Source organism: Coffea arabica, chromosome 5e, assembly GCF_036785885.1.
Source record: "Coffea arabica cultivar ET-39 chromosome 5e, Coffea Arabica ET-39 HiFi, whole genome shotgun sequence".
Taxonomy (NCBI): Eukaryota; Viridiplantae; Streptophyta; class Magnoliopsida; order Gentianales; family Rubiaceae; genus Coffea; species Coffea arabica.
Genome location: NC_092318.1, coordinates 53,892,982 through 53,914,621, shown reverse-complemented (window position 1 = coordinate 53,914,621; position 21,640 = coordinate 53,892,982). Strand labels below are relative to the sequence as shown.

The 21,640-nt window shown below is 38.3% G+C and overlaps 4 protein-coding genes across 7 annotated transcripts; 3 read left to right on the top strand and 1 right to left on the bottom strand.

Annotated features, from left to right (window-relative positions):
- Positions 1 to 639: 639 nt before the first annotated feature.
- Positions 640 to 4,114, top strand: LOC113687912 (heat shock cognate protein 80). The gene is made up of 3 exons (XM_027205439.2): positions 640 to 897; positions 1,710 to 1,851; positions 1,946 to 4,114. Exons 1-3 carry the CDS (start codon positions 775 to 777, stop codon positions 3,778 to 3,780), a joined length of 2,100 nt encoding a protein of 699 aa, XP_027061240.1. The 5' UTR covers positions 640 to 774; the 3' UTR covers positions 3,781 to 4,114.
- Positions 4,115 to 5,119: 1,005 nt separating this feature from the next.
- Positions 5,120 to 7,753, top strand: LOC113687931 (GDSL esterase/lipase At5g03980-like). Of its 2 annotated transcripts, XM_072049393.1 has the most exons (6): positions 5,120 to 5,365; positions 5,603 to 5,765; positions 6,364 to 6,570; positions 6,699 to 6,859; positions 6,961 to 7,237; positions 7,355 to 7,753. In XM_072049393.1, the coding sequence occupies exons 2-6, from the start codon at positions 5,750 to 5,752 to the stop codon at positions 7,561 to 7,563; spliced, it is 870 nt and encodes a 289-aa protein (XP_071905494.1). In that variant the 5' UTR covers positions 5,120 to 5,365; positions 5,603 to 5,749; the 3' UTR covers positions 7,564 to 7,753. The 2 variants fall into 2 exon arrangements, with proteins under 2 accessions (XP_071905494.1, XP_027061269.1); XM_027205468.2 differs by lacking the exon at positions 5,120 to 5,365 and having other exon boundaries at positions 5,405 to 5,765.
- Positions 7,754 to 7,841: 88 nt separating this feature from the next.
- Positions 7,842 to 12,441, bottom strand: LOC113687933 (calcineurin B-like protein 3). The gene is made up of 10 exons (XM_027205469.2): positions 12,229 to 12,441; positions 11,386 to 11,459; positions 11,143 to 11,297; positions 10,399 to 10,481; positions 10,184 to 10,243; positions 9,736 to 9,844; positions 9,590 to 9,642; positions 9,317 to 9,397; positions 8,486 to 8,598; positions 7,842 to 8,066 (listed from the first exon to the last, which is right to left on the bottom strand). The coding sequence occupies exons 3-10, from the start codon at positions 11,264 to 11,266 to the stop codon at positions 8,009 to 8,011; spliced, it is 681 nt and encodes a 226-aa protein (XP_027061270.1). The 5' UTR covers positions 11,267 to 11,297; positions 11,386 to 11,459; positions 12,229 to 12,441; the 3' UTR covers positions 7,842 to 8,008.
- A 1,096-nt stretch (positions 12,442 to 13,537) lies between these two features.
- LOC140006793 (uncharacterized) lies at positions 13,538 to 21,085 on the top strand. Of its 3 annotated transcripts, XM_072049390.1 has the most exons (10): positions 13,538 to 13,764; positions 14,817 to 14,909; positions 15,465 to 15,586; positions 17,372 to 18,093; positions 18,320 to 19,623; positions 19,739 to 19,818; positions 19,907 to 19,999; positions 20,074 to 20,147; positions 20,410 to 20,542; positions 20,826 to 21,085. In XM_072049390.1, exons 1-10 carry the CDS (start codon positions 13,680 to 13,682, stop codon positions 20,907 to 20,909), a joined length of 2,790 nt encoding a protein of 929 aa, XP_071905491.1. In that variant the 5' UTR covers positions 13,538 to 13,679; the 3' UTR covers positions 20,910 to 21,085. The 3 variants fall into 3 exon arrangements, with proteins under 3 accessions (XP_071905491.1, XP_071905492.1, XP_071905493.1); XM_072049391.1 differs by lacking the exons at positions 13,538 to 13,764; positions 14,817 to 14,909 and adding an exon at positions 15,074 to 15,211; XM_072049392.1 differs by lacking the exons at positions 13,538 to 13,764; positions 14,817 to 14,909 and adding an exon at positions 15,217 to 15,353.
- The last annotated feature ends 555 nt before the right edge of the window (positions 21,086 to 21,640 follow it).

The following is a 21,640-nucleotide window of genomic DNA, read 5'->3' as shown; positions in this document are numbered from 1 at the left end:
GAGATTTTGTGTTTAAATTTACATTTTCCTTCACTGCTTCATAAATTTCATTCATTTGATATAAAAAAATAAAAACAAAAAGATGTTTGAACACTCATTTTAGTGTGTGCAGTGAGTTGATAAAAGAACAATCTTATGGCTCCTAGAGGCAAGTAAATTGAAGGGAAAATAAACTTTAACAGTACTACAAGTGAAAAAAGATTAATTTTTTGGGGTGGTATTGATATGGAAATTTTAGGAAGTCAAAACTGCAAGGAAAATTGGACATATTAATATTATTATTTGGCAATGAAAACCAAAACCCTCTAACCAAACACCCCGCTTAGAAGGATCGCGAAGGTCTTGCAACGCTTTAGTTGACCCAGTTGATTCATGATTAAGTAAGTGCCGTTTAATCCAAAGCCTTTTATGATTCGCTCACGAGCCAGGATTGCACCCATTGGATCTCAAGCTCAATTCTCATTGGTCAGGCCAACTAAACCCGCCCCAGTAATCCAACGCGTGTCACTATTCGAGTTTTGCACTGTTCTTTTATCTACTCCTCCGATTAATGAAAAGCAGCAAAAGAAAAGGAAAACTACACGAGAAAATATCGCTAATAGAAGGATCTAGAAACCCTAAAGGAAACCACCTATAAAATACCTTTGCTTCGCGGCCTTCAGTCTCTGCCTCCTTTGCTCCTCCTTACTCATAAACCCTAGCTTCTTCTGGTAAGCCTTGGCGATTTTTCTTTCTGTGATATATTATCGTTGCAGTAAAGAGAGATAATCGGCAATGGCGCAGACGGAGACGTTTGCCTTCCAAGCTGAGATCAACCAATTGTTGAGTCTTATTATCAACACTTTCTACAGCAACAAGGAGATCTTTCTCCGTGAACTTATTAGCAACGCTTCTGATGTAAGCCTTCGGTCTTATTCTCTGAAGAACTTTCTCCTTTGCGCTTTCAATTAGATTCGTTTTGTACGTTTTTTTTGGTTTTGATGCGACTGATCTGATTCAATTGTTAAATTCTTATACTGCATTCTTCTGTGATTTGCGGTTTTTTAAGCAACATTATGGTTTTTTTTTATTAATTTATGTTAATTTGATATTACCAGGTTTGGTTAGGAGGGATTAATCTATGATGCTCTGTTCTTCATGCCTTTTTTGTGTTCTGTTTCTGATCTATGTCTAGTATGGTATTGCTGTTAATTTGATGTGTGGACGGCGCAAGCAGCAAGTGATTCGTAGGTTAAGTCAGAGATTATATTTTTCTCCTACCAAAAAAAAGAGATTATATTTTTCCGAGATATTGAGTTTGTGGATGATGGAAAATGGACATCAAAATATGTTCGTTTAAATTGACGGACCTTGTGAATATGAACCCCCTAGGACTCGCGTATAGACTTAACTTCTATTTGTTTTGTGGGAGATGTTATGGGTACATTTTTTCCCCTGAATTTTGTTTTAGGTAAGTTTTGACGTGAGTTTCAAAAATTTTATGCTACGTACGTGTATCACTGGTACTGTTGCGAGGACATTATGTAAATTCTATGTTGTGCTTGTCAGTTTGTTCTTCTTTCCTACACTTGGGTAATTGTTTGGTTACATTAATATTGATTTAGCTATTTCTGATTAGAATACACTGCATTTATGTTTTTTTTATTTCCAGTCTAATGAGGCCTGTATTGGAATTTTAATACTGATTGGTTTATTGTCATTGATTGTAGGCTTTGGATAAAATCCGTTTTGAAAGCTTGACTGACAAGAGCAAGCTGGATGCTCAGCCGGAGTTCTTTATCCACATCATTCCAGACAAGACCAATAACACATTGTCCATTGTTGACAGTGGCATTGGCATGACAAAGGCTGGTTAGTATAAATAGACCATTAATTGTTGTGGGTAGTTGCCTTTTCTTGAAGTTTGATTGTATTGATAAAGTTTCACTTGATTATGCAAATGCAGATTTGGTGAACAACCTTGGTACAATTGCAAGGTCTGGGACTAAAGAGTTCATGGAAGCTCTTGCTGCTGGAGCTGATGTCAGTATGATTGGGCAGTTTGGTGTTGGTTTCTATTCAGCCTACTTGGTTGCTGAGAAGGTTATCGTGACAACCAAGCACAATGATGATGAGCAGTACGTGTGGGAGTCCCAGGCTGGTGGTTCTTTCACTGTTACCAGAGACGCATCTGGTGAGAATCTTGGCAGGGGAACCAAGATGACCCTCTTCCTTAAGGAGGACCAACTTGAGTACCTTGAGGAGAGGCGACTCAAGGATCTGATCAAGAAGCACTCTGAGTTCATCAGCTACCCAATTTCTTTGTGGGTGGAGAAGACCATTGAGAAGGAAATTTCTGATGATGAGGATGAGGAGGACAAGAAAGATGAGGAAGGAAAGGTTGAGGAAGTCGATGAAGAGAAAGAGAAAGATGAGAAGAAAAAGAAGAAGATCAAGGAAGTCTCTCATGAATGGTCTTTGGTCAACAAGCAGAAGCCAATCTGGATGAGGAAACCCGAAGAGATCACTAAGGAGGAGTATGCTGCTTTCTACAAAAGCCTTACTAATGACTGGGAGGAACATTTGGCTGTTAAGCATTTTTCTGTTGAGGGCCAGCTTGAATTCAAGGCTATTCTCTTTGTTCCTAAGAGGGCACCTTTTGATCTGTTTGATACCAGGAAGAAACCTAACAACATTAAGCTTTATGTCCGCCGTGTGTTCATTATGGACAACTGTGAGGAGTTGATTCCTGAATATTTGAGCTTCGTGAAGGGTATTGTAGATTCTGAGGATCTTCCTCTCAACATTTCTCGTGAGATGTTGCAGCAGAACAAAATCTTGAAGGTCATTCGCAAGAACTTGGTTAAGAAGTGCATTGAGCTTTTCTTTGAGATTGCCGAGAACAAGGAAGACTACAACAAATTCTATGAGGCATTCTCAAAGAACCTCAAGCTTGGCATCCATGAGGATTCTCAGAACAAGACTAAGCTTGCTGAACTTCTGCGTTATCACTCCACCAAGAGTGGTGACGAGCTGACTAGCTTGAAGGACTATGTTACCAGGATGAAGGAGGGACAGAATGATATTTACTATATTACTGGTGAGAGCAAGAAGGCTGTTGAGAACTCTCCCTTCCTTGAGAAGTTGAAGAAGAAGGGTTATGAGGTCCTGTTCATGGTTGACGCTATTGATGAGTATGCTGTTGGTCAACTTAAGGAATTTGAGGGAAAGAAGCTGGTTTCTGCCACCAAGGAAGGCCTCAAGCTTGATGAGAGTGAGGATGAGAAGAAGAAGAAGGAAACTTTGAAGGAGAAGTTTGAGGGTCTTTGCAAGGTGATCAAGGATGTTCTTGGTGACAAGGTTGAGAAGGTAATTGTTTCTGACCGTGTTGTGGACTCACCCTGCTGTTTGGTTACTGGAGAGTATGGCTGGACAGCCAACATGGAGAGGATTATGAAGGCACAAGCTCTGAGGGACTCAAGTATGGCTGGGTACATGTCCAGCAAGAAGACAATGGAGATTAACCCTGAAAACCCTATCATGGAAGAGCTCGGAAAAAGGGCTGATGCTGACAAAAATGACAAATCAGTGAAGGATTTGGTTCTCTTGTTGTTTGAGACTGCCCTTCTCACCTCAGGTTTCAGCCTTGATGAGCCCAACACCTTTGGCAACCGCATTCACAGGATGTTGAAGCTTGGCTTGAGCATTGATGATGATGCTGGTGACGCTGATGAAGACATGCCTGCACTGGAGGAAGGTGATGCAGATGCAGAGGGCAGCAAGATGGAGGAAGTTGACTGAAGTAACCCTTGAAAAGCACATCTCGAACGAACAGTGAATGTTTGTTATTTTAATTTTAGGCGTCAAAACTGAGATGAAACACCCGAGTAGTTATGTTACTACTGTCTTTTGAATGCTGTTTTTTTTTGGATATTGGTAGTTTTTGGTGGCTTTTATATAAATTTACCTAGGTTCATGTTTTTTTTTTTGCCTAGTGGATTGGTCTGTCCATGGAATCGATGTTATCTTTCTGGCCAACCAATAGCAATACAGAATTTTCTTCCGCCCTTCTGTGGTTGAGGTTGTTTCTGTTGAAGGGTTCGAGTCTATGCATATTATAATTAATTTGAGCGCACAGGTGGACACTTCTCTTGAGCACTGTAGATATATGTCTCTTTTCTCGTGGAAAACTGTATAATACAGAGACAGGAAACCAAGCTGGCCATTATAATCAGGCGGTTCAAGTCTCCGTTCTTTACTCTTTTGAAACAAATTCATGAAGAAGAGCGAGTGACATTGCAAGCGGAAGTTTGAGAAATTAATTGCCCAAAGAGGTCAAATGAACTTTGTCCTCTTTCTCATGCCTTAGCTAAGTTCAACAAAAAGAATAATAGTATAAAATGGCATAAAGGGGACCAAAAATGAAGATGAGACGAGAGAGGAAGTCCCAAACGAATCACGCCTCTCACATCTTTGCCCGCAGGATCTCCACCGCTATTCCCACCTCCAGCTTGAAATTGGAAGACCTGATAATAATCTCCTGAATCCAGTCCTGAATCAAACTAAAGCTTTAACTTCCGCTTGAAAATGAGTCAAAGTTTATGCGAACTTGGGTTAGCGTTCTAATTTCATTAACATCTCCGAAAAAATTATTCCAATGTACGGAGACTATGAAGTCCAGAATAAAAGAATTGCAACATCTGGAGCCGGAGGCGTTTTATATTTTACAATTTGATCTTTAAGTTCTCAAAGTGTCTCATACGCAGTTGAATTTGCAATTTGATCAGCAGCTCAAGCGAGCACTTGTTGGTTGGGTACAAAACTATTATTTAACCAATCTTTGAGCCAATAATATTCCGTTCTCTCTTTTCCAGAATGAACCAACATTGGACTCGCTTATCTTTTAGAGTTGTAGATAAAATGCGGACTCGTCGTCAGGATCAAGGGCATCTGGGTCAAAATGTACATCCATTTTAGCCTTGTTAAGAATTAAAAATTTGATTTTTTAGTAATTACGACATGTTGAGCTGGAAAAAAAAATAAAATCATATAGTATTATGTTGGTCAAACTTGAATTACAGGTGGTCTGGAATAAAATGTAGTTTAGTTTGTAAAGAAAAGGTGTTTGTCTCATCACAACTTCTATGTACTTCAATCCCTAGTGGAATTGCACCTCATGCTTGAATCCTAGTAGAATTGGGGCTAGAGCTGTAAGTTGATCGACAAAAGCAGGATCAGAGACCTTAATCTAAAAACAAGTCAATTCCGTCTAGAAAACTGCTTATTGTATTTTTGTGTAGTGCTACTTTGGTTGTTTTTTGCTTTGGTTTGACATCTGCAGAACAAATCCTGCTAGGATTCGAAGTTTTGATCCAAGTTCCAACAGGTTTGTAACACTTTGGTCTCAGTCCTATATAATCACCTAGCAAGCAACCTTGATAGTACCACTGAGCAGTAATATTACATAGTTAAACTTTTTTTGGCTGTTTTCTGAGCAATAATGGGAGTCAAGGGCACGAGCATTGGTGCTGTTTTCTTTGTTATTGCATCTGCTTTGCTGCTCCTTTCTCCCTCACCATCCGCTGATGCTAGTCCTCTCCTGAGTGCCTGCCGTTTTGATCAGGTGTACCAACTTGGGGACTCCATATCAGACACTGGGAATTTGATCAGGGAATCTCCACTTGGAGCCGCTTTACCTTTCGCCAGAAACCCCTACGGTCAGACCTTCTCCCACCACAAAGCCACCGGCCGTTGCTCTGATGGACTTCTTATGATTGACTACATTGGTATATATATATTAGCTATTTTATATTTGTGTGTGTGTGTGTGTGTGTGTTTCACAATTCAGGCTATTTTAATCTTTTCTTCGTATGGTTTATTCTTGTTTTGAACGCTTGATATAGAGCTTTGCTTTTTATCAACTCACTCTATATCTGATTTTCTTTTCCGCGACAAAATCTGGTAAAGGATTTCTTTCTTTCTTTCTTTTTTTATTTTGTAATAAATAATTTGCGTGGAGGACGTAGATGCCAATGAGTTGCATGCATGATGGAAAGAATTCGAACTATCGCCGTTTGGTGTGTTACAAGGAAATTTAGACTGTAAATTATCCAGAATATTATTATTCCAGTTCTTGGCTGCCTTAACTGAAAACAATGCACAATTCTTGCCCTAATTATCCATTTAGTCATACTGGTTAACCCTGCAGCATGATGTTTATCTGCAATCTTCCGCTGATGTTCCTAGTGGTGATTCATCATCGATGTTTACTTAGTTTTTATGTTTGGGCTACCAAACCAAAGTGTATTATGCCTTTTGTTTATGTAGGCTGTCATAATCACATCCGCTAACTGAATATTTGTTTGGATCGTTGTTTTAACACAGCCCAGGCGCTGGGTCTACCTCTTCTGAATCCGATCAAGGATACAAAGGCGAATTTTGAGCATGGAGCAAATTTTGCCGTAGCCGGTGCTACGACACTATCATCAGCTGTTCTCGCTCGTCATCATGTTAGAAATCCAGCGACCAACAGTTCCCTTGACGTACAGCTTCAGTGGATGAACGATCACTTTCACAAATTTTGTCACAACGGTATATTCAAATTTTATATATGCGTCACGCATTCGATCGTGACAGCCATTCAACTTTTCTCAACTTTTATTAACTTTTTTTTTTTTGGCATGACACTGAATTTTGTCCCTTTTCTTTTTGTTTAACAGATTGTGAAAGGAAGCTTCAAAAAGCTCTATTTATGGTGGGTGAAATCGGAGGCAACGATTATAATTATGCATTCCTTCAGTACTTTGATGAGGCTAGAGATACGCTTAGAATTCAAGAGTTGGTACCTCTAGTTGTTGCCAAAATTAAGCATGCTGTTGAGGTTAGCTTTTGCAGGCCCCTCCTCTTCTTATTAGCACTCTTGCTGCTTTGAGTTCTCTTGCTTCTAATTGCTTCTCCTTTTCTTTCAATGCTGTATTTCAGAAAGTCATTAGTTTTGGAGCAAGGACAATAGTGGTTCCTGGGAACTTTCCAATGGGATGTCTGCCAATTTATCTTACAAAGTTTGGGCTAGAAAGCGAGGTAGACGAGTTCGACGAGAATCATTGCATATGGCTATTGAACAGCTTTGCAACTTTCCACAATAATCACCTGAAGAAGGCGATTGCTGAGCTGCAAGACAAGTACCCTTATGTAACAATCGTCTATGGAGACTACTACGCTGCATATGAACAGCTTCTCAAACTAGGTGAAACTAAAGGTATGCTTAGTTGGCATTTACCATTTTGAATTCTTAAAAGAAATAAATTATTTCCAGTAGGAGAAAGGGGCATCTGAAGCATCCACATCTGGTCGTCTGATTTGTTTTGTCTTTTAGGTTTTGAGCTGCACAAAGCTTGTTGTGGAGTTGGAGGGCAGTACAACTTCAATGAGACGCGAATGTGTGGATTTCCAGGCGTTAAGGCTTGCCGTGATCCCGAAAGATACGTCAGCTGGGATGGAATTCATTTAACACAGGAGGCTTACCGCATGATAGTGGATTGGTTGCAAGCTGATCTTTTCTGGAAATTGCGTTGCCATCATTGAACAAGTCTTATCAACTTTATTATTATGTTCTTCAAGCTCCTGCAGTAGCAGTACTTTTGAGTCTGAGTTTGCTTTTTCAGTCCAGTAGCTTATAGTTTGGTTTTAGTTAATGGGAAGCTCTTGTGTGACTAATTTCGTCACCAAATGTTTGAGCACTTACTTTTATATGAAACTTTTTCAGTTTTTATCATACTGGGTTCAAGATTATGAAAATTTTATCTAGTTCTTGGCGAAAAGCTCTGTAAACTGCTACCAATCCAGGCATCAAGGCGTCTAACTTAAGGAGCAAAAGAATCAAACCCACGAATTTTATGTATCAAATGTCAATACTGAAACAAACGAGCCAATAAGCTGATTATCAAGGTCAGGGCAGGCACTGCGCATTTAATAACAAACCAAACTTTCTACATAACCGCCTAATAAACTCAAAAAACCCAATCTGCAATCAGGTGTCCTCAACTCTTGAATGAAACACAAAGCTCGGGAATGTGGTAGTGATGTCCCTGTTGAAAAGAGGAATGTGATGTCAACCACTAGGAAATAAACGAGGCTCTCTCATATAGCTCGACTACTCTCGAAGGCATGCAAAAATAGTTAAGCTCCTCTACTCTTCATCATGCAAAGAGAAAGATGTATCAGAAAGGAACACTTCTCCAACAGCAACAGTTCTAGGTCAAACTCTCCGGATAAAGGTGTTCGCATAAATTGAAGCCTTTGCAAGAAAAGTTTGTCCCTCAAGTTAATTTCAGAAACTCAAGACATGCAGACAAAGTATAGCAACAACCAATAGAATATGTCATGAGATAGTTAACACTTTTTGCATTAAACTTTTTGATTTTTTATGCAGATAGATCAGAAATATATTGGGCAAAACTTGACCAATTCGAAATGGAGAAATGCAGGCATAAGAGCGTGAACCTACTTGAGATATTGAAGGGTCATATTCTTGAGAAGAGAAGGATGCCGTAAGACAAGACTTCTCCATTCTTCCTTGTCAATCCTCCCATCATGCTTAGTATCAGCTTCCTCAAAGGTCTGAAAAAGAAAAGGTTAAAACGAGGAAAGGAATCTAAATTTCAATTACACATGTACAAGTATTCTTGGGGAATATAGCCTTCTAAAAGGCTGCCATCTTGTAAGCATTAATAAAATCATGTAGGAAATCACACATATAACAACATTGCAATCCTGAGAAGTTAGCTTCAGTCAGGATACTCTTTTTCAAGTAAAGCAAATGTTCAGCCTACAACGAAGAAAAGAAACTTAATAAATAGCATAACATGACACAGATCAGATGAATTTAATGTACTATAACATGTGAACGTCCACAAGCCAAACAGATACCAAACACTAGTCCACAATCTTGTAGGTTTGCCAATTTCTAATTGAAATATCAAGTTTTTGCAGACCTTATTCACTAAGAAGCATTAGCTACTTCATACGTTGTTCTCCCTAATAATGACTATTTCTTCTTGAGAAAGCATATTGCCAAATCCTAGGTAGAATGCATCATTTGCTTTTGGCACTTCCTTCCCACCCCCTCCTCCTCCTCCTCCTCCTCCTCCTCCTCTCTTTTTATGTTTCTTTCAATGTAGGTCGAGGTCTTGATCTTGGAACATGACAGGCGGACCAGATAATAGCCTTCGCAAGTATAAGCACTAAGATAATAATAAAAAGGGAAACCCACTTCCATCCCCAAGGATAGAAAAGGGCATTAAGTTTTGAAAGTCAATCAAGAAGAATGAGGAGGCACCTTATCGATTATACTCTCAATAACGTCATCCGAAAGGTTCATACCAGATTCAGCGAGGGTGGCAACAACCATTTGCTTCACCTACATATTCAGAAGTCAATTCAAAACTCATGGCACCTCAATTGTTCATGTTCATGTTAACGAGAAGTAAAAGCTTAAGAGGCAACAACCAAACTTTGAAACATAAAGTTTAAATCATTGTAAAAATTTCTTCCTCAGACATAAAATCAACATCCTTTTGGGAAGTGGAATTTAAAGTAGATTATTAACTACCTCTTGCCTCTCAATGAAACCTTGTTGTTTAAGATCATATAGTTGAAAGGAAACTGCAAAACAGAGAATATGATTGTAGCTAATGTTAGAACGCAAAGAATCAGAAATAGGTTTTTACCAATATAAAAACATATTAAGTGACATACAATCAATTTTATCATCAATTGGGGCATGGGGGTGAAACACAGAGAGCGCACGAGCAAACTCCTCAAACCCAAGGATTCCATTATGCTTCGTATCAAACAAATCAAACACCTGCAATTAATAAGGTATTGGAAGTTTAAACAGCTTTTGAGAAAAGTCTTCGAAATACTTAATTGGAAGAAAAACAAGAAAGTAGTAAAAAAAAAGTCAAATTGCAATCTAATATGCAGAACAGAGATAACTCATCACATTGTTCTCCTAGAAAATTCGAAGAGGTATAAAAGCATGCACATGTCTGCAGGAATTTCAACCCAGAAGCAATAAAACCGACACCAGCAATTAACACATTTTAAGCTTTCCCGAGCTAAAGAAGAAAAGTTTAACAAACTAAACGATTTTATTGAGAAAAGGAAATTTAGCAAACTATAATATTTGTTCTCAAGAAAATACCCTATCTGCAAACAGGCTTTCTTTTTTGTTTGTCTTGAATAATGCCAACTGAAACTCTTCCTGCAATATAGAATTTAAGAGATGGAATTAAGGTTAAATGAGCAGATACCGATTACAGTTCAATTACTATTAAAAAAAAAAAGAGTAAGTCGGTTGATGAGCAATTGGTTTGCCCAGCACAAGAAAATTTAACTTCAAGAGAGATGTTTTTGTACCTTGTTGATCAGCCCGTCATCAATCACAGCACTGCTGATCTTCTTAAAGAGCTCATATAGTGCTTCAATTTCGCTTACACTAACTACACATTAAAAAGAATGAATCATTAAAGAGCAGGGCTAGTGGTTATTCAATTGTAAGCAAGGAAAATAGCCAAGTAGACTCAATCTTTAGTTCCACCATCAGGTCATGTAATTTTCATTAAGCCCTACAGAGAAGTTATCATAAATAACAGGACAGCTTCACCACATAAGATTAGAAGAGAACTTATTCAAGATATAACACATTCCCAGTTCCCTAATTTCTGCATTCAAGCCCCACAAAGTTAAATTTGGAACTGGCGGAGACCAAGTGTTGAACGACAACTTTATCTCAGAAAGATTAAACAGGTTCTTGTAACCCATGAAAAAGAAAAAGAGACCCCAGAGTGGATTGGAAACATGAGACAGAGGAGAAAAAGAAACATGCGCCCATAACTGAAATGTAAAGTTTAGCCTTTTTTTTTTTTTTTAAAAAAAGGAAAGTCCAAGCCAGGATTAAATGGGAGTTGTAACAACAAAATAAGTCTAGAGGCCTAAAAAATGAATGAATAATCAGGGTAGAGGGAATTTTTTTTTTTTTTTTTTTTAAAAAGGCACCAGTAATAACATCAAGAATAACAGCTTCATAGCCTCCATTATCTCTTCATATTAGTTTTCACAATTAACGCAGGGATGAAGTCAAGATATAGGCTAAAAGCATACAGACAGTCTCTCTTGCAAGGATTTCAGGATCTTCAAGGCCTCTTGATTGCCTATTAAAGTCAAGATCACAACATCGCAGCAGGGAAGCACCTAAATGCTTAATCCCCTCTACGCACTGTGACATTGTATTTTGTGCACATCAAAATGCTCCATGCCTGTTAATTAAAAAATAAAAATAAAAGTTAATTCACGATAGTTAAAATGAGATACACATACATTGACAGAGACCGAGAGAAAATGAACCTTGTGACCATTCTCTGCTTCTTCTGGACTGAAAACAAATGCTTGAGCAATTATCGAGGCTATATCAAGATGATCTGTTTTCAGAAAATAATTTCAGAATGGCAACAGAATCCAGATATATGTAAAATTCAGAGGTATAAAGGAAACAACGAGAAATAGACAACTTTAAATTAGACTTCTTGGTGTCTAAACATCAAAAAAATGAAGAGGGATTTTGAAGTATGCTGTTAAAACTTCACCGAATCTCAATATGTGTTCACTTATAGAGTTAATGAAAATTATCAATACGGAAACACACAGAGGTCGATTCGGCAGCACGAAAGTATTGTGACAGAATTGCATATCAAACTTCATTTCCCCGTAAAGAAATGTACTCGAAATCAAACCAAGCCCGTACAAACAGATTACCTGACCCGTTACGAAGCAAAACTCTTAAATAGTCCACTCCATGAAACCACCCAAAGCACAAAAATTTCCAAGATTCATCATAAGCCCCGATATAAGCAACAGATTCACAATCTCGAAGCAGCAAAAAATAAGTTAAACAGATCATGGCAAAGCAATCCATTGAGAAAATCGAATCTTTTTGCAAGCATACATTAATATACCAGCAAAATTGTGCAGGGAAAACTAACCCGACGAAATGATTTTAAACCATTTAATTATCCAACAGGGGTTAACAAAACAATAATATTCCTATGCAGATCTAAGCCACGAGCAGCAATCCTGTTCACCCAAAGCTTTGATTTTGAAAGCTAAAACTTGCTAAAAATCATCCTAGAGATAACTACATAAGTGAAAAACAAATGGTTTCCCTTTTTTTCTTTTTCCTTTTTGTCTCACCTTACTATAAAGGTATCCTTAACAAAAGCCCAGGAACAAATTTCGAGTCCTTTAGTTGAGCTGCTGGATTTGCAGCTCTTCAATGGAGAGACAGAGAGAGATGTAACATCGCAGTCCTTCCTGTATTTGTTTATGTATTGTTTATCATATGTCAGGAGGAAGGAGGATGATACTGATAATTTTGACAGTTGGCACCACTATTGATTGCGATCGGGGTCACCGGTGAGTTAGTGATTCCATTTCTTTTTTTAAATTTTTTTTTTTTTTGCCAATTTCAGTTTACTAATAAATCGTTCGTTTATTTTTTTTTTATATAGAAATATTAAACACATTTAGAAAGCCAAAGAATATGAACATAATAGGTAGGAGATTATTTAGAATAAATATTATAATATTTTATGAAATAAAATAATATTTAAAACTATACTCGTGTTTTTATTTTTTAGTTTTTTAATGAGCACAAAAGATAATTTAGAACTAATTTTTTGTCGTTATATGTTGTGCAATAGAACGTTTAATTGAATAAAATTATATAATGACCAGACAAACAATGAAAATGCATTATAGATTCATAGTGCACGTATTCAAATATATTACCGATTTTGTATTTAAAAAAAAGGAAAAATTTTTGTTCAACATAATTGTCAAAAATGAATGTTATAAGGGACTAGTTTACGGAAGTATAGGAGAGTAAATAGGGGAGTAATAGTAACAAAACAAAGATGCGATATAATGGGCAAATGTGGCTTCACTTTAATTTCCAGAATTTTGCAAAATATTTGTCATAATATTCGTCAAACCATTTTCATCTAAATAAAAGAAGAAAAAAATAAAACATAAATCAGACTCTACTCTTCAATTAATGTTTTTTTCTTCCAAAAAAAAAATTCAATACTTTTAGAATTTCTAGAAATAGTGCAGTCCATCTTGATTTATAGATAAGAGGGAGCATGATTCATCATGATTGATAACTTTTTAATTTTTTATTCTTCTCCATTATTTAGTGTACTAGAAACAAAAATTTATTCCTGATGAACGTTTTTTCCGGACGCAGGTTAGAGAAGTTAGGAAGGTGTTGAGGGAAGCTTGACATTGTTGTTAACCGGACCATAACACTGGGCACATTTTATTGTTTACAAACCATGCCCTTAGCCCACAATAGAGCCCAATTATTTTAGCCTTTCCAATCTTTGGTTTGGATTTTCTTAGGAAGGGTTAGGCCCTCTAAAGTTAGGCTGTCAGTTAAATTTTCCTTTTAATGGGCCTTTGACAGGCAACCGAAGTCCAATGGGATCCTTTCTTAAGGTGGTATACAAGATCGAAATTATCGAATTTTGGTGTGTTCGTAGGCTAGGGTTTCCAAAGAGGATTCCGACAATAATTCTTTCTTTTTATCAGAAGATTATCTCGGGAATTTCAACATTCGATTATCTTGAAGTCTGTTAATTTCGATGGGGAGAAGAAAGGAGCGTCGACTCGCAGCGTTGAGTGCCGCCGGTCGGAGATTAAAGCTCGACCTTATCGCGGAACCCTCTGGTACAACATAAACTTTCTTTTGTAAAATGAAATTATTGTCCTGTTGGATTTTGAAATTTTAGAGCTTTTCGGTTTTTACGTTAATTAATGGTCTCTGAATTTTACGCTTTCCTTTGCGTCTGATTATCTTTGGCTGAACCAAGCTGTTTGCTGCTGCGTCCGATTATCTTTGGCTGAATCAAGCTGTTAGCTGCTGCTTAGTGAAGTTTGGGACAATTTTTGCCCTTTTCTACTTTCTTAGTATTTAGAAAGTGTTGTGAAACTCTTGTCAAAGTGAAAAGCCGACAATTGGATCTTATAAACCTCCTTCCCCCACCCCCCACCAAAAAAAATTGTCCACAAGAAGAAGAAGAAAAAAAGAAGTTTCTTTTTAAGCTTTAATAGGAGTTAAGAGCTTTGTGCTTATTATTGTTACATCTACTTTGCATTGTCTTCCCCACCTCGTGTAACTTTTTAGCTTTTGCTTATTAGTTTATCATGGTGAAGACTGGTCTGTTGCACCTGTACCAGCATGTGCATTTTGTCGAGGTTGTAAAATTTTTGACGGGAGTGATTGCGCAACTGCATGTTGCAATTTTGTGAAGCTTTTTTGTCATCAAATTATATATAGATGTTCCCAAGCTGCATATTGTAGTTTAGGCAATGTTGATTAAAGGTTTTTCTTTTCTTTTTTTTATAATTGATTTTTAGGATTTTACATGGTTGGAATTGTGTATGACCGATCTGCAAAAGTTAGCTTGCTAGGCCTGTGGGGACAGACGATACTATGATGGAATTTGATATCTGCTAGTGGGATCATCCTAGGTACATAAAAGCACATATGTGGGGTGGTCAACCACTTTCGTTAATCCCATGCAGAATCCTGTTTATAGACCCAAATAATGAAAAATTTTGACCAAAGAAAAGCTATTCATACCTTTAAAATGTTTGTGATTGCTTCTGACCCTTTGCAAGCTTTGTTTTTCAGTCCATTCCTTTATGTTGGTTACAAGTTATTTGATGTTCATGAGGCCAAGAGTCTTAACGCTGAGCTGTTTGATCTCACTTTTCAGGAGATTTGGGTGGCTCCTCTGTCCAAAAAGAAGTTGGAGGGGATGATAATACCAAAAATCATGCTGGGTTACCCAATTCACCATCTTCTTCAGGTGGGTTCCGTCAGTTTTCCTCAAAAGGACTGATCTTTGTAGAGAAGGAATGATGTGACCGCATAATTTTGGTGGAAAATTAATAAATATACTAGGTGCAAGACATGTTGTTTGTACCCCAAAAGAATTTGTTTTCAGACTGTAGAATGGCTGTGGTATTGGGACATTCAATTGGTCATCAGATTACACCAGGCCCCTGCCACAGTGATTTATTGAATGTACTTCTGAGTTCTGTCCTGTTATACCCATTTCTGGCGGCATCTTGGCAATGGAGAGTATGGCAAGGATATGATTCTCCCTCGGTTCGTATGCCTCTGGCTTTTTTTTTTTTCACTTTATGCCATGCTAACAAGTTTTCAATCTTTTACAGGTGATGATGGTGAAGAATTTTTGAAAATTTTCTGAATATTGGCTTTTTGATTTTTTATTTCTGTGATTTGGCTGGTATAAATGACCTCTAGGAAATGATAATTTAAGATTCTTTTTTTGAAAAATTGTTTCTAGTCGAAAATTTTGTATTTCTTTGGCATTGACACTCGGGTGTCTTGTATGCAGGTAAACGAGCAGAGAATCCTTTAGTTTTGCTTGGGCAATATAGTGATGACGAGTTAGACGATGGATCAAGTGGTGAACAAAACAAGGCTGAGGACTCCTGTGCTAGGGGAGTTGATGACCAGGTATAATTTTTTTGTTCTGCCAGCACTACTTCCATCAGGCAGACTATTTTGTATGCCTTACGTTGCAATTGGTTGTCTTCACTGTTTAATTACTTTCTTTGGATTATGGGGCAGGAAATGTTCACTGCCTGAGTGAGGATGTGCCCGTGTTAATTGGTCAAAGTTAATATTGTTTCGGTGGATGTTATATGACATCTAGTTTACAAGTTTACACGATTGACCAATATGATAGGTTGTCCTCCTCTGTTTGTCTTTTATATTTTTAAGCCTTAGACATCAGTGAGCTTTTTGTTGCAAGGTTTTAGTGATTGAGTGGGTGGTTCATATCTATGTTACACGGACTCGGTTGCGAGTGTTGGATATGGGTATGTGTAGAAGGATCGGATTCTCTATGTTGTGAAATTGAAGATTCACGGACACGGCTATATTAATTCACTTTGTATTGAGGATATGTATCACAAATAAGTTTTTTAGAATGATGGGAATATGCTAACAAATAAGTGATTATTTTCCAATTATAAAGACATAAGGGTTACAATATAATTTATTATCCATAAGTACAATAAAAAGGTTGTGGCAACTTTTATATTTTATTAAAGACTAGAGGGTTTAGTGTGCAAATATTAGCTTTGGTACAATAAGAAAACCCTACAAAACCTACTCCCCACCATCAACCCATTGTCTTCTATTCCAGAACCTTCCCAGAAAGCCGTGATCACCACACTTCTTCGCCTACGGCTAATCTCTCTTCAGGCAACCATTTCCAACGACCATTCTGAAGGCATTCTCTCTGTCTTCTGCTTAGATCTGCAAAAATGATGAGCTCTCGCTTCTCTCCCTCTACACTTGTCACGCCTCTGTCTTCTCCTCCCTTACTTCAGGCAACACCAGCCGTGTTGTACCAGTTTCCTGCACCCTTACCTGTGTCATTTCGTGTCGTGTCGACACGGGTACCTCGTTGAAATGGCAAGTCTGGGTAACATAGGTTCATATTTAGTGTCAAAGTGCATCTGCCCATATTATTTAGTAATGAGTGCAGCATGGTCAACATTAAGACTTCAATTTCCTAGATAGGGGGTCTGTATGGACAGGAAAATTGTTTTACTAGATTGTAGTTCACCATTTATGGATATTGTTTATGGATGGAAGTTTCCGAATGCAGATGAAAACAGAAATGGAAGACAGCAGAAGAGAAAGGAATTTTCCTTCTTAGACTGCAAGTTAGTTGTCGGTTATGTATTTATTGGTTTGAGTTTATAGACAGAAAATCTCAAAACTCAATGTAAAACACTTGGTTACCTCTGCATTTTTCTGGATTCTTGTTTTAATACTCCGTAGTATGTCATTGTTGTTGCTATTTTTGTGGCTCTTGAGTTTATTTCCATTATTTTGTATGTTTCAATTATCCCCTGTATCTTTGAAGATTGTGCCTTTTATTGCTTTTGTATTTGGGCTGCTTTTGTTTTACTCCTGCCTTATAAGTTGCAATGTTGTAAGTTTTCCGTGTCAGGATATTCTTTTTGTTTCTTAGCACCTTTCTTCTCTAAGACAATCATATATGCCACTCACTCAATCCGTCCATCTGGTGATTCTCTCGGATAGATGCTATACTGAGAGTGTAGGCTAAGGGAGAAATGATTGAGATATTTTGAGTTTGGCTCCTTCCCTTGCGACTGTCCCAGAATATGCAGAATAAAGTCCAGAAAAAGAATCTGTTCACACATGGAAGTCTGTATGAACTCTATTGCTTTAGCTAATCCATTGGTTTAATATCTCATTGGATAGGAAAAATTAGCTGCTGGCAGAGCAAGTGAAGATTTTGGAGTCAAAGAAGGGAATGGCTCTGCTGGTGACAAGCTTGGACAACTTGCAGTAGAAAATGGACCTGTCTTAATGGATTCCTTGGAGAATTTGGAAGGTGTTATTGCAGGGATCCATGCTACTGGCACGGATGTCCTGCATGATGCACATGGTTTGACGGAACAGGTAACTGCTGCTACAACTTCTGATACACAAGTTGTTGGGGATGTGAGTTCAGGCTGGAAGGTTGTCCTGCATGAAGAAAGCAATCAGTATTATTATTGGAATATTGCAACTGGTGAAACTTCATGGGAAGTTCCTGGTGTTTTAGCCCAGGCAACTGAACCGAAAGGCAATGCTTCTGAACAGAAAGAGAAAGATGTCTCCGAGGTCAAAAATCATAATTTGAAAACCATTGAAGGGAATATTGATGTGCCCATAACTAATACATTAGATGAAGGGTATGTAAGAGATACTTTAGATGACAAGAAAGGGGATCATGGAGGAGATGCTTTAGATGATATTAGAACTTTACGTGGAACCAATGTTTCACCTGGTCAGTCAGATAATGTTTTTCCAACTGATGGTAATGCAACAAGTATTCAGTTGTTGAAGCCAGGAGGACGCTATGAAACTGGGACGGACTTCCCTTCCCTTCTGATGAAACAGTCTGAAAATTTGTTGGGGCAATTGAATACTGTTAAAGGGTATGCATCTTCTTGCTTTTCCTTGTTCTTCATGTCTGTGGGAATTTCACAATTGCTGTTTTGTTCTATTTTTTTTTTCCTTCTTATAATGCGCATATTAGTAACCAGTGAAGGCATTTCTCCTGTGTACTCTGTGAATAATCTTCCAACACCCCTCCCTCACCCTCCCCCCTCTTCTTGCTTTGATCCATTAACCATCATATTGTTCTTGTCAATCATTTTTCAGGTTGAAAGGCTATTTTAAAGGAATTGACCATATAACAAAGTGCATTTTGGAGGTTGAGATGAGACTCTCTGATATCAAGTCCTTAGCGTGCCATGGATCCTTATTACTCCCCTTTTGGGAGCACTCTGAAAGGCGGCTTCTAGAGCTTGAAGCAGTCATTTATAATATAGTCCAGGAATTAAAATCTGAACAGGTGCATGAAGTTGACACGACCAGTATATTGCCTGAAAGCATTGGTGAGGACATTAAAGCAAATTCCAGTGAAGAGAAGGCAGTTGATGTTGCATCTGATGATTTTGGTGCTTCGGAATCTGCTGGAATAACGGAATTTCAGAAAAATAATCCAGAATTGGACAATGGCGGTGCTACTGGCTCTGAAAATGTTCCATCAGATCCAAGCCTCATAGAACGTCTTGTGAATGCTGGGGGTAAAGTTGAAGCTCGACATGCTGTGCATCAGGAGTTGACTCCCAAGGCTTTGCTTCATACTGGGGAAGAAGTGGATATGGATGTTGACATGGAAGTTGAGGACGTTGATCCTTCAAACAATTTAATTGTTTCAGTTCCGTCAGAGCAGCATAACGATCAAACTCTGCCTGCAGATCTTCAATCCTCAGTCCCATTGGAATTGTGTAGTATCCCACCTCCACCTGATGAAGATTGGATTCCACCACCACCTCCTGATAACGAACCTTTTCCTCCTCCTCCACCTGATGAGCCTCCTGAAATCTCAGGCCCTCAACCATCTGATTTGGTGTCGACAGAGTCTTTTCCTTATGTGGAACCATACAACATATATCCCAGTTCACACTTCCAGTATTATGCTCAAGGAAACACTAACATATCTGCCAGTAATATGTATGCCCCGACTGATGGATGTCAACCAACTGTTTCCCAGCCCCCATTATATTTTGAAGCATTGTCAGACACATATGCGCCAGCCACATTAGCAGTCAACCCTATTGAGCCTGGTTTGTACTATGGCCTTCAAGATGGGATTACACAACCTGTTTCCTTAGAGTCTTCTGTATTTCATGGTGATTCTGTCCAAAACTCCATCTCTGATCCCACTGGATCCCTGGAAGTCCAGGCAGCTGTGGGCTCTGCTTCATTGCTGAAAGGTGACATTGATGTTCCTGCCATTAGTGTGGATGCTAAAAAGGCATCTTTGGAACCTTCATCTTCTGAAGTTACATTAGCGCCAGCAACCATCTCAGAGCTAGAGGGTGTCTCTGAGCCATTGGTCCCTGCTACCACTTCCTCTATCACTGCTTCCACAACAGCTCCTAAGGCTCGATCTAAAGGTGATAATGCAAAAAATACTTCGAAGTTGTGATCAACTTTTTAAAATGCGGAAGGATTTGCATATAGTATGTGTTATAGAGTTTCCCTTATTTTGCTTTTTTTTTTTTTGGGCAGTACAACGTAACAAAAAGAGAACAGTGGCTGTTGTTTCCTCCCTGAGGTCCAACAAGAAGGTTTCCAGCTTGGTTGACAAGGTGCTTGCTTGTTCCCACCTTCTGCTAGTTGTATCCTTTGGCACATTTTTTTCCCAAGTTTTGAAATGTTTGTCATGCTGCTTAATAGTGGAAAGCTGCAAAAGAGGAACTTCAAGAGGATGAAAAAGAACCTGAAAATGCTTATGAGATATTAGAGAAGAAACGACAACGGCAAATCAAGGTTTGCCTGTGTTCTAGTGTCAGTTTGTTCATTTACATAGCTTGTTGATGTCGCTAATTCTCTTTTATTTTCAGGAATGGCATGCACAGCAGATTGCTAGTGGAGAGGCCAAAGAGAATGCTAATTTTCAGCCACTTGGTGGTGATTGGTAGACTCTTAGTCCTCTAAGCATTGGTGATATAGATCTTTATGCTAGTTAATTTGTACATAATGCATGCAAGTGCTCTTACTTTTAATATACATGGAAAATAGAGCTTTTACTTAGACAGACTAACATTGGTAGTATGTCTTTTGCATCCTCGTTGCCTTTCCTCTGGGTTGGCAGGGGATGGGTTCAAGACAAGTTCAGCATGATGATGATATATACTTCTTGGGTATTATTGTGACTTGTTCTTGTTGGTTTGGTTCAGGCGGGAGCGTGTGAAGCGCAAGCGAGCTCAATTAGCCAAGGAATCTGTTCAGACTCCTAAAGATGATGTTTTTGAAGGAAATCAGCAGCCTGATCTTGGTGAACTCTCCAAAGGTCTTCCACGTGGATGGCAGGTATTAACACTATGCACAATTAATTTCTGTGTCTCTTTTTTTTTTTTAAAGTTTTCAGAAGTTACACTAGCGATTTGAGAAACTATATCCCCTGGAACTAAGGAGTTAGCCAAGTTTGAGCCCACAAGTATTTGTATTAACTCCGGTCTTGGTTTATACAACAGAACCATTTTCCAAGCACGGATTGATTTGACAAATTTTTCAGTGATGTATAACGTAATTTACATCCAATTTTGGTTTCCCAGTATTCTTACTGCGTTGTTTTTCTGCTTCCTTGGATCAGGCTTACTGGGATGTCTCCTCAAAGCAAGTGTATTATGGAAATACTTTGACGACAGAAACAACATGGGTTCGACCAACAACCTGAGCAGAAAAAGGGCTCTTTTGACACGATCACTGACTAATTTTTGGTTCGTATAATGTAAATGAATGTTTTACTAGGAGTTGAGTGGATGATGATAGTCGTCATATTTACTCTGATGGACACACCATTTGTTTCTTCCACTTAGTCTTCAATAAAATAAAATTTAGAAGGCTTCAAAAGTGCAGTTAAACTTTATTATGACTATGCACAATGTACATAAATTCTCGTGCAAAAAATTCCTCGATTTGTATGTACAAGTAACAGGCGATTTAGACTGAAATCTTATGCAGCAAATAAACGTTGGCGTGATTAAGCGACCCATTCCTTTTCGTCGGTAGTTGCAAAGTTCCGGTGCTGGCGGCACCTAAAGGATCCGGCATGTGTAGTCGGGGAGCAGAGGCAACGAGTGAGTGCTGCTGCTTCCTTTGCCTGGTTTAGTCAACCAAAGAACTTCTTTATTGCCTGTATGTCGAGATTTTGCCCTGAGAACCTTCGCGGCTTTTTCTTGTCCATCTTCAAAGCTATCAAAAACTGCACTACTAGTTCCACGAGACATGCTTATTCTATAACCCAAACTGCAACTGCAGCACGTTAAAAGATGGCATGGTTTTCTCTGTCTGCAACAAACAAAACAAAATCCATTTCGTATGTTAAACCTGGCGCCTGAACGAGACATGTTAACAAGAAAAAAAAAAAAATTTCTTTCCATCTCTTGGATGATTTATTGTTTCATG